Source organism: Hemibagrus wyckioides, linkage group LG13 (assembly GCF_019097595.1).
Source record: "Hemibagrus wyckioides isolate EC202008001 linkage group LG13, SWU_Hwy_1.0, whole genome shotgun sequence".
Taxonomy (NCBI): Eukaryota; Metazoa; Chordata; class Actinopteri; order Siluriformes; family Bagridae; genus Hemibagrus; species Hemibagrus wyckioides.
This window is the reverse complement of record NC_080722.1, coordinates 18,206,873-18,218,554: the sequence shown is the minus strand read 5'-3', so window position 1 is coordinate 18,218,554 and position 11,682 is coordinate 18,206,873. Positions and strand designations below refer to the sequence as shown.

General features: G+C 42.3%; 1 protein-coding gene across 1 annotated transcript; it reads left to right on the top strand.

Annotated features, from left to right (window-relative positions):
- The first annotated feature begins 470 nt into the window (after window positions 1-470).
- hs3st3l (heparan sulfate (glucosamine) 3-O-sulfotransferase 3-like) lies at window positions 471-11,678 on the top strand. The gene is made up of 2 exons (XM_058407335.1): window positions 471-1,225; window positions 9,971-11,678. The coding sequence occupies exons 1-2, from the start codon at window positions 771-773 to the stop codon at window positions 10,587-10,589; spliced, it is 1,074 nt and encodes a 357-aa protein (XP_058263318.1). The 5' UTR covers window positions 471-770; the 3' UTR covers window positions 10,590-11,678.
- Window positions 11,679-11,682: the final 4 nt, after the last annotated feature.

Here is an 11,682-nt window from a genome sequence, read left to right as displayed (position 1 = left end):
TTGTTCTATTTTTGTTAATTCAGTACTGTAGGTGTTATTTGACCCATGTTAGTATAACTTTTGCTCTGTGGGTTTTAATTCAGTACTACATGTGTATTTAGATGAAATAGTTTGAATTCAGTACTGTAGGAACTATTAGACATTTCTATTTTTGTTAATTCAGTACTATAGGTGTATTTAGATGAAATAATTTGAATTCAGTACTGTAGGTATTAATTCAGAACTATTAGACATTTCTATTTTTGTTAATTCAGTACTGTGGGTGTATCTTATTAGTGGATTTTATTTATTTATTAAAAAAAATACCTTTAATTGCATTCACACCCTTGCACATACCATGCTCCACACATTTTCTGCTCTGGTTGTGAATGTGTAAGTGGGCTACAGAGGAGATGAAACACGCCTTCAGCTGCGACCCTCCAATCAAAGGGAGCGTTAAGATGCGCTCGCGTCAAAGGAGTGCAGCACAAGCAGAGAAATTCCCCGGGGAAAGTCACCGAGAGAAAGACAGAACGACAGATCACTCAGAACAAGCGCTGTATTTTTATTTATTGTAATTTATTCTATCATCTTTTGTTCTTTCTTTTTGGGTTTTTTTCCCCAACTCTTTTCTATTTTGCGCGCGAGCGTTGGCGCGCTGAGGCGGCGGCGGTCAGACATGGACCTGGAGACACTGCGCTCTTTTCGGTGGCGTTCACTTTCACGGCGCTTTAAAGTTAAACCGGTAACTTCTTGAACACAATGGCGTCCTTCAGTCTCCCTTCAGAGGGATGGCAAGTTCTCGCGGACCTCCGCCGGACCCTGGGAGACTCGCGCCCAAACTTGTAGGCATGCTGTGGTTCGGTGTGGTGTGCGCCTTCCTCCTGTACTTTCTGCGATGCTGCGAATCCGAAGTGACAGAAAGTTTCAGTTTAAGTCGCGACGATGCGCCGCTGGGAACGGCACGCTACGGTGAAAGAAACGGGACGCTTGGTGTTGTTGGTGTCGGTGTAGACGGGAGAAGGAGGAAGAGGAGCGCAGGAGAAGGCGCGGATGTGGATGGCACGATGAAGGAGAAGGAGTGGAGGGGCGCGCGCAGGCTGCCGCACGCGCTCATCATCGGCGTGAAGAAAGGCGGCACGCGCGCGCTGCTCGAGTTCCTGAGACTTCACCCGGACATCCGCGCGCTCGGAGCCGAGCCGCACTTCTTCGATAGGCATTACGCACGCGGACTCACCTGGTACAGGTGAGAGAGAGAGACTGATAGAAAATTTCAGGGCCACCAGGTTATTTTTGAAATTGAAATTAAATAACTCCTTACATGATGGAATTCATTCACGCAATGTTGATTTATCTGATTTAATTTAATTCCAGTCACTAATTCCCATGGACTGGGTACTAGGGTTTAGAAATGGGGTGGGTAGAAGGGTTCTAAATGGGTTGGGTAGAAGGGTTCGACATGGGCTGGAAAGAAGTGCTAGATGTGGGGTGGGAAGAAGGGTTAGATGTGGGGTGGGTAGAAGGGTTAGATGTGGGGTGGGTAGAAGGGTTCGACATTGGGTGGGTAGAAGGGCCAGATGTGGGGTGGGTAGAAGGTTTCGACATGGGGTAGGTAGAACGGTTTAGACATGGGGTGGGTAGAAGTGTTCGACATGGGATGGGTAGAAGGGTTAGACATGGGGTAGGTAGAAGGGTTTAGACATGGGGTGGGTAGAAGGGTTTAGACATGGGGTGGGTAGAAGGGTTAGACATGGGGTGGGTAGAAGGGTTTAGACATGGGGTGGGTAGAAGGGTTTAGACATGGGGTGGGTAGAAGGGTTTAGACATGGGGTGGGTAGAAGGGTTAGACATGGGGTGGGTAGAAGGGTTAGACATGGGGTGGGTAGAAGGGTTAGACATGGGGTGGGTAGAAGGGTTTAGACATGGGGTGGGTAGAAGGGTTAGACATGGGGTGGGTAGAAGCATTTGAGATGGGATGGGTAGAAAGGTTAGATGTGGGGTGGGTAGAAGGGTTCGACATAGGGTAGGTAGAAGGGTTAGATGTGGGGTGGATAGAAGGATTCGACATGGGGTAGGTAGAAGGGTTAGACGTGGGGTGAGTAGAAGGGTTCGAAATGAGGTGGGCAGAAGTGTTTAGACATGGGTTGGGAAGAAGGGTTGGACATGGGGTGGGTAGAAGGGTGAGATGTGGGGTGGGTAGAAGGGTTGGACATGGGGTGGATAGAAGGGTTTGACATGGGGTAGGTAGAAGGGTTCGAAATGAGGTGGGTAGAAGGGTTCGACATGGGATAGGTAGAAGGGTTCGAAATGAGGTGGGTAGAAGGGTTCGACATGGGATAGGTAGAAGGGTTCGAAATGAGGTGGGTAGAAGGGTTCGAAATGAGGTGAGTAGAAGGGTTAGACATGGGGTGAGTAGAAGGGTTAGACATGGGGTGAGTAGAAGGGTTAGACATGGGGTGAGTAGAAGGGTTAGACATGGGGTGAGTAGAAGGGTTAGACATGGGGTGAGTAGAAGGGTTTAGACATGGGGTGAGTAGAAGGGTTAGACATGGGGTGAGTAGAAGGGTTAGACATGAGGTGAGTAGAAGGGTTAGACATGGGGTGAGTAGAAGGGTTAGACATGGGGTGAGTAGAAGGGTTAGACATGGGGTGAGTAGAAGGGTTAGACATGGGGTGAGTAGAAGGGTTAGACATGGGGTGAGTAGAAGGGTTAGACATGGGGTGAGTAGAAGGGTTAGACATGGGGTGAGTAGAAGGGTTAGACATGGGGTGAGTAGAAGGGTTTAGACATGGGGTGAGTAGAAGGGTTAGACATGAGGTGAGTAGAAGGGTTAGACATGGGGTGAGTAGAAGGGTTAGACATGGGGTGAGTAGAAGGGTTAGACATGGGGTGAGTAGAAGGGTTAGACATGGGGTGAGTAGAAGGGTTAGACATGAGGTGAGTAGAAGGGTTAGACATGGGGTGAGTAGAAGGGTTAGACATGAGGTGAGTAGAAGGGTTACACATGGGGTGAGTAGAAGGATTAGACATGGGGTGAGTAGAAGGGTTAGACATGGGGTGAGTAGAAGGGTTTAGACATAAAGTAAGTAGAAGGTTTCACACTTGGTGAAGGACAGAAAGTTTTAGATATTACATGTTCTAGCACCATCACAGGGCTGGACCAAATATCTCTTTTCAGGTAATTTAATGTTTCATAGCTTGCTTGAGACCATTGTTGAAGACCTATTAAAAAAACATTTGCTATGGTCAAGGTCTGACCATTCCATATACTCTGTTTTCATGTATTTTTAACATCTTTATGCTTATTGCATCATGTATAAGACAAAGTTTATGTGCAGAATAAGTTTTATGCCTTATCTGAGCTGCTTTATAACAGTGTGCTCTATAGTTTACTCTTATTGCTTGCTCTATAGGCTCTTATCAACAAGGCATTTAGTTCAGGTACTATAACAAAACGGCATTATTTAATTATTTAATTCATCTGGATGAATAACAGATGACTGTAGAGACTGTAAAATCTTGGAGATGGGGTAGCTAGGCTTAATTTTCCAGATTTATTGTATTTATTATGTTAAATGCAATAACTGGTCTCGTACGACTCTGATATTTAAGAGATTCTGTTAAAACATATTACTATAAGGTAGAAGTAGGACTGACAGTATGTAGAGTTTTCTTACAGTGAACACTATAACTGTAATTCAACATTGTGAGGATTAATATAATACTGTCAGCATTCATTCAGCACTGTAGGTGTTAATTAAACACTGTTGGTGTTTCTTCAGCATTGTGGGTTCTCCTGTGCACAGCAGGCCTGTATGCAGGGCCAAGTTCTGACCTTGCTTCGGTTAAATAGAGAGACACAACCAGAGACTCGAAAACGTGAGCCAAACTCTGATCCTGTATATCATGAGTCCAGCAGAGTTCGGTAATTTTCCTGCTCATCCACACCTGATTCAGTTCACCATGTTAAATGAGCAGGATTCGGAGGTGTGTAAGAGCAGGAAATTGTTCTCAACTCCAGATATCTAGAGGGATCTATAGAGTTGAGCTCATCTGGTCCACGTTGCAGGATTGAGGTGAAACAGGAAATAACATTGCAGTAGCATCTGTGAGAGAAAGGAATAATGTAATCTCTCCAGGTTCAATCCTCAACACAGGATAAATTCTTAGCATTAATCATCTTTGGGGCAGATGTTAAGATTAGACAGAGCTATGAATCACAGAATACATGTTTACTGAAACATGAGATTATGGAATGATCAGGTTTATATCAGGTTTTCCATGATTATAACAGATTTATAAACAGATCGATGTGTTACAGTTTTCAAATCTCATTAGGAAAAAGCTATTCCATGTGTAGCAGTCTGAATTTAGTGAAAAGATTCATTCAAATGAAGTAAATGGCCATTGAATATTCAGTCAATAATCCATGCCAAAGTATTTTATAGCCTATTTAACACCATAAATCTCTCTGGTTGTTTAGAATTGACAAAACCCAATTATTTACCTTTGGGCTGTTTGACTAATTGCTTTGTCAATTATAATTCAACCTTGATTGTAACTGATCCCCCATTAAACACTAAACAGATGCACACATCTCTCACAATCTTTACATATCCAGTTTACACATCCTGTGATGCTGGATGCACATTTTTCAGTTATTTTAACTATTAAAAAATATTAAAATATAACTGTTTTATTTTCTTTATCCAAATACAACTTATGAGACATTCTGATATCACATCAACCAACCTGATCTATAATTGACTGACTGTTTGATACCTTTTGCTCTATTATTTATTATGGTTATAAGTACATGGGGGGTATTTGATGTGGACACAGACACCCTCTGTGTCATACACAGAAGATCTATGAGCAGAGATGGGGCAGATTGTCATCTCTTCAGGAGCAGATGGACCCCACAGCATGGCCACACCACTTGACATTATAGTGAGCCCTTTCAATTGATCTTTAACCCAAGTCACTTTTTCCACTGGCGATAATGATGTGAGCCAGGCACTTCGTAAGGTCAGGGGGGCTTGCGACCAAGTCAGCCTGCAATGGAGAGTAGCAGTCATTAATCATGTAACCAAGAGTAGATTAAAAACTGAAGGTTCATGATCCAAGAGGGAAAAGGGCTGTTGCAGAGATTAAAAAAACAACAACAGTAAAGCCCGGATAAGATCGTAAATGAGACGGGGTGATAGATGAAGTTCTGAGCTCTCGGCCTGTTTCCAATCGATTGCCCTGACGCTTGACCTTGAGCTTGATGCGGGCATGAATCCAGTGAGCTTTGGTCAGCGCAGATTCAGTTACAATTAGCAAGAGGCTTCATCCTGCTGAGGCATAACACCACACACAGGCTACTAGCTCATGTTTCAACATGGCAACACTGTCACTTTCCTGTAAGGAAGCGATTTGCCAAAACCGTATCCTTAACAGTGCATGATATTGGTACACCAGCCCGGAAACCTGCAGGGAAATTTAGTTTTTTGCCACGTAGGCGTTTAAGTGCATGTGGAAAAGAGGTGGAATTTGCTTTGAGTGTATTCTCCCTCTCAAGTCAGCATCACGATCCTGAGAGAGCCTTAAAACACACGTAGGTGTACATTTTCACTTTCTGTCTCGTCGATAATATTGATTTTGCCACACCGGAGGCGCTGGGGAGTTTAACCTGTAGGACTGAGGCACGTAGGAAAAAGAGAGCACATTTATTTGTCATTAAAATGTCTTCTCATTCCCATACACATGCACCATCACTTATCTGATGTCACTGCATTGTCTGAATTCATTTGCAATTCATAGAAATGAATAGAATTACACATTAACATGGAAATTTAGATGTATACCCAGCATGTACTGGGGTGCATATAAACACATTTCTTACAGACGTGGAATAATAATCGGCAGGTAATTCTGCAAGATCTGTAACTGAGGACAAGTTATGTGATATTGTGCCACACAGGAAGTGAGATTTATCTCACACTAGCACCTCAATCTAGTTTAGTATTTCCTTCATGACTATTTGATAAGTCTGTGCTGGAGGCAAGGCGAGTTGTTTGAGATTGTCATGAATTATTGATATTTTCTCTCAATATTACCACTACAACTATTTTCTGCATATTTACATCCAAATGGCTAGGTGCCAGTCCTATGGCAAAAGGAATGGATTTGATTTGTGTTATGGAAAGTTTTATAGATATGTGTTTTGTAGGGAAATGGAAACCCGTAGCCGAGTTCAAATGGCATCATTTGACTTTGACATTTAAATTATTCACAGCCGAAAAATAGTTTAGAACCAAGTTCAACATCAAAACAAAGCTGTACTATCTGTGAATGTGGCTTGAATGTGTTTGGCTGCTGTATGATATGTAAGATATATTATTCTAAACAAAATGTTCAATACGATGGCTTATATCTCCTAAGATGTGTCTCCGTCCTGTCTGTACGAGGGGAGCAGGTGTGATTGAAAACAGGAATATGCCATAGTTCATGAAATTGCCATAAGGGCTAACACTTGGTTTATAATTCAGCTCTCATTAGGTTCCTCATGGCGAGTGTGGGGGGTGAATGGGGGTTGGGAGGGGTGTAATCTGCACCCCTCTATGATGATGGATGTCTATAGGAAGTGGACAGGGCAGAGTTACAATTGACTGGAACATTAATGGCCACCACACAACGAATTGGCTGGCTGGGACCAAACACACACACACACACACACACTTCACTGTCTGGCTGCATGTCTACACTTCATGTACTCACTTTGGGATTTCACAGGAGTAGTATCATGAACTTATTTATTTCATGATACAATATATGTTTTCAATATCGTATCAGTTACATCACTGTGTATTTGCTAGTTAGTCATACTTCTTTGTTTTTCATTTCTTGAGACAGTTCTACAAATGCATTACAATAATATAACAAATGACACCTTAACTTCAGAAGTTATTACTAAATACACGTTTCCAAGTTGCCAGAACATTACAACTCCTCCCTGACATTAAGTAACACCAAACATATAATTCAGTTCTTGTGTAAGCAGAAATCAGAAATTCTTGTCAGAGATGTAGGAAAATGTGACATCTGAACAGAAGACAGACTAATTGGCTTGTGTGTGTGTGTGTGTGTGTGTGTGTACACGGCAGGCAGCTGATGAGGCAGTGGAATGGCCCATCTACACGCTCCACCTGCCCCCCTCAGACCAGCTGAGACCCACATTACCATATACCCCCATCCCGATCAATACCCCCGGCACCATTTGGTTTATTCAGAATACCTCGGAGAGAGCGCTCTGAAATGCAGCCTCAATTAGGAGCAACCTATCTGCTGGTTCCTCTGGGCTGATGGGATATCACACAGCACAAAGCAGTAATGCGGTAAACAATGGGGAAGCTTCAGCACTTCTAGAGAAAGTACATCGTGCTGTGGGTGATGTGAAGAACTGTCAACATTGTGCCAAGGCTTAACAAACTATGTATTACTAATCCTCAGAGATCAAGCTTGCTGTTGGCAACATGGGCAACAGTAATTAAATTTCTTGAACACGTCAATACAAACATATTTATTTCTAAGGCTTGTTACGCCATACAGGGATTGTAACACTTTGTACACGCGGGCACATGTCAGACTTCAAGCTTTTCCATGATCTCCGCAAAAACCACAGAATCTATTTCGCATCAGTGACTTTTGTATGAGAAGCTGCTAATAGCCTGCACCTTTTGATTGGCAGCTCGCTTCGTATCTCAGTATAACTAGATCACCATGCGCTTGAGTGCTACCGACATGTCTGCTTTTCCATTACATATAGTATATGCATACGTGTACTTTAACGTACGCTGGCTTGTGTTATCTACAGGAATTGTCAATATAAAGTGAGCTGGTGGTAGTTGGGGAGGAGCGGGACGTCTTTGTGCTAAGAGTATGAACAGGTCACTTCAATAGAAGTAAGTGAATAATTAATGGACAGCTCTAATAGACTTGCTGGCTCCATAATAAGCATAGGTAAACCTACGAGTGTTTAGGCTAAGTGCTTTCCCTGATGAAGTCACTGATACTGCAGTTTGGCTGAAGAATCGACTCAAGGCCGCTGTATTGATAAGAGCTCGTGCTACGGGGAAATGGAACGCTGAGAGCATTGTATTTCTGTTCATATACGTTGTCTTCTACTTTTTTCTGGTCTGAAGTATCGGGTATTTGACTAAATCAGACAAAAAGTACTGATTTTGCATGTATTAGGTATTAGGCATTTGACTAAATCACACAAAAAAGTACTGACTACCCTTTCATGCAAAAATAAGACATGATTATTTTATTGTTGAGGCTTTTGTTATTTTTTATTGCACGCATTTCTATGCAGTGCAGATATAAACCCCTGAAAAACCTGTGATGATAAGATTTAAGATAAAAAAAGTAAGTTAGATGCAGTCACTATCTGAAGCAGGTGGACTGCAGGAGGATCATTAAGCCCAGAGGGCCTTCAAGGCACTTAAGCCAAATGAGTCCCATCTGCTGGCCAAAGTGAGAGAAGAGAGTAAGACACAAGCACACATTCCTTTTTTTCTGCCTTATCTGCCTGTAACCCTCAGCTGATTGATGTGTCCTGCACATCTGTGCCGCTTGCAGCACTTCTCATTGCACTTATAGAGTCGAGCTCGGAGGGCAGCCGAGTTTTCGTTCTCGTTTGCAGCCAATAAGTGACACGGCCGGCCTGAGAACCCCTGGCTGATCGGCTGCAGGACAAAAAGCCTCGTCACCTCATTACCTCTTGTTCTGCCACCCTGATCTCTCCAACTAATACATATGCTGTAGGCGTGATGTGATTTATCTGATCAATACTGCATTGTGCAAAGTAATTCCAGGCGTAAGGAAAACAGATCTCAGAGCCTGGAGTAGAACAGGATAGAGGGTGAGAGAAGTAAAAAATAAGTCGTCTAATTTCTCTGCCATTCCTAACTGTTCATTATGTAGCAATTGGTGACCCAGTAATGCAGGTTGTCTTGATGATTTTCAATCTAATTTTTTTTTTACAATCTAAAAATATATGTAGCTAACACTTTTAATTAAATAAATTAGCTATGATAATAACATTTTATATGGTGGTTGTGGTAGATTAGTGGTCAAGGTGTTGGCCCACTGATTGGAAGATTGCGATTTAAAATGCCAGGTCCACCAAGTGTCCACCTCTGGGCCCCTGAGCAAGGCCCTCAACACTTAATTGCTCAGTTGTATAAAATGATATTTAAAAAAGTAAGTTGCTTTGGATAAGCTTGTCTGCCAAATGCTATAAATGTAAATTTATGGAAATATGGGCATTTAAAGCCTTTCCCATTCTTGGGGATGGTCCTGATGGGTGATTTTTGGTTCCCTACTGTCAGAGTAATGGTTAAGAAAACCTTTAACATACCTTTCCTGGTGACTTATGGGACATTTTCAATCAGTATAAACAAATGCATGATTTTATTGCCACAAGTCTGATATAAAATGAGTCAGAACAATGTTGGCTTTCATTGTGAGGTGTTTTTACCTCTGTTTAGATAAGTGTACACAGAGTTTCACATTTTAGATCTTTATGTACTTGAGGCATCTCAGAAAGTAGAAATTGGTTCACCATGCACTTTTGTGTGTTAAACAATTTTTTTTCTTTTTTGGAACTTTTCTATGTTCTATGAAAACATTGCCGCTACTAGGCTAGGTAAAAACAGAAATTTGACAAAAAATGGCAATGTCTTAAAGCACTGAGTTACTACTTTTATATGAGCCATTACCCACCACTGTGAAGTGTGACATGCTGAAGAAATTCATTGCTGAAAATTGGACATAACAAAACAGACCCTCAAAACAGACAATCACTCTTTTTCTAACAGTAAAGTACAGAAATAAAGGGAATGTGACTGGAACAGGAATCTCTGTAACTTCTTTAGTGTATAATCATGTTCATTAGAGAACATGGGCTTAAACTGTAAACCTCTGTTTCTTTTCTCTATTCAGGAGCATGATGCCCAAGGCTCTGGAAGGCCAGATTGTGATGGAAAAAACACCACGTTACTTTGTTACAGCCGAAACACCGGCTCGTGTCCGTGCCATGTCAAGAGACGTGAAGTTGATCGTGGTGGTGCGTGACCCCGTGACCCGCGCCATCTCCGACTACACTCAGATCGCCTCCAAGACACCGGGCATCTCCAGCTTCGAAAGCCTGGCTTTTAAGAACAGATCATCGGGTCAGGTGAACTCTCTGTGGAGCCCGCTGTACATTGGCTTATACGCCCAGCATCTGGAGCGCTGGCTCGCTTATTTCCCACTCTCTCAAATCCACTTTGTCCACGGTGAGAGGCTCGTCAGTGACCCGGCTTTTGAGCTGGGCCGTGTGCAGGACTTCCTGGGCCTGGAGCGCATTATCACGGACAAGCATTTCTACTTCAACAAGACCAAGGGCTTCCCGTGTCTGAAGAAGGCCGAGGGCAGCGCTGAGCCGCACTGCTTGGGCAAAACCAAAGGCAGGACACACGTGCGTGTCGAACCTGAGGTCATTCGCAACCTCAGGGACTTCTACCATCCGCACAATCTGAGGTTCTACCAAATGACTGGAATGGATTTTGGGTGGAAGTGATTTTTTTTCTCAATCCAGACTCATTCATGCAAAGCAGCACAGGAAACTGTGGAGGGGTATAGTTGCTTTTCTGAGTAAATTTTTGATACGGTTAGTGCTCCCATTGATAGAGGAAACTCTGGGTGAGGTATGAGTTATGCACTATGATACAAGGGTAAAAGATTAAGTAATCAAATTTGCATTTGGATTTTTAAAACTGTTTTTCTTAAGGCATTTATGTGCCAGGCTTCTGGATGAGAGCAAAACAAAACAAGCTGAGTATGAACCACAGTGGAAAGTGTTCAAACACCAGCTATAAACAAGAAGTTGGACTGTAGGACTGTGTGTGACATTCTAAATGAGGTTTTATGTGACCCACTCTGATGAGCACCATCATGTGTAAAGGCTACTTCTTTCCAGACAAATTAGAGCTGTGTAAAAACCACTGGCTTGCTGATGTGAGCTTTTGCTTTTTTGATCAAATGAGCCAAATCACCATTTTTATACTATTATTACATCACAGATTTGTGGTATGGAGTATCATGGAGAACAAAAGAAATCATACTTTTAACACACAGTTTTTGAGATGAAAAGTTTACATTGTTAAGACGACAATTGTAAGTAACCTGACATGGTGTTCAGAGATGGCGCTAATAGAAAGCATCATACATTATACATGCATACATTACACATGCGTTCATACATTATGCATAAATCAATAAGTAACATCGCTCCCTTTGAAATACGGGAATATCAAAAGAACTGGCCGGGACATGCTGATCTATCCTTGCATAATACACTCTTTGTTCAGGATAAACAGCGCTAGTTTTCAACTTCCTGTGATTGATGATATGGTTACACGCTCACAAAGCCGACCCGTGTGTTGCTTGCATGAATTTGCACTAATTTTAAGAAAAGCCTGTTCAATTATTTTCAAATGGATGTGTTCATTTGTTATGCAATTTCGGAACCACAAACACATGGGGAAATAAATTTTTTATGAATAGTGTGTGAGTGTAAGCGCATTAACACGGTCGCACTAAGACAACACATCCTTCTGTCGTCATTTATTCTTATTCTTTATTCTTCCTCTTTGCAAAAACACTTTTGGTCC

Coding starts and splice junctions, on each gene's coding strand:
- hs3st3l (XM_058407335.1), top strand. CDS start 771: ATGGCAAGTTCTCGCGGACCTCCGCCGGACCCTGGGAGACTCGCGCCC. Junction 1,226..9,970: donor CGCGGACTCACCTGGTACAG/GTGAGAGAGAGA, acceptor TTCTCTATTCAG/GAGCATGATGCCCAAGGCTC.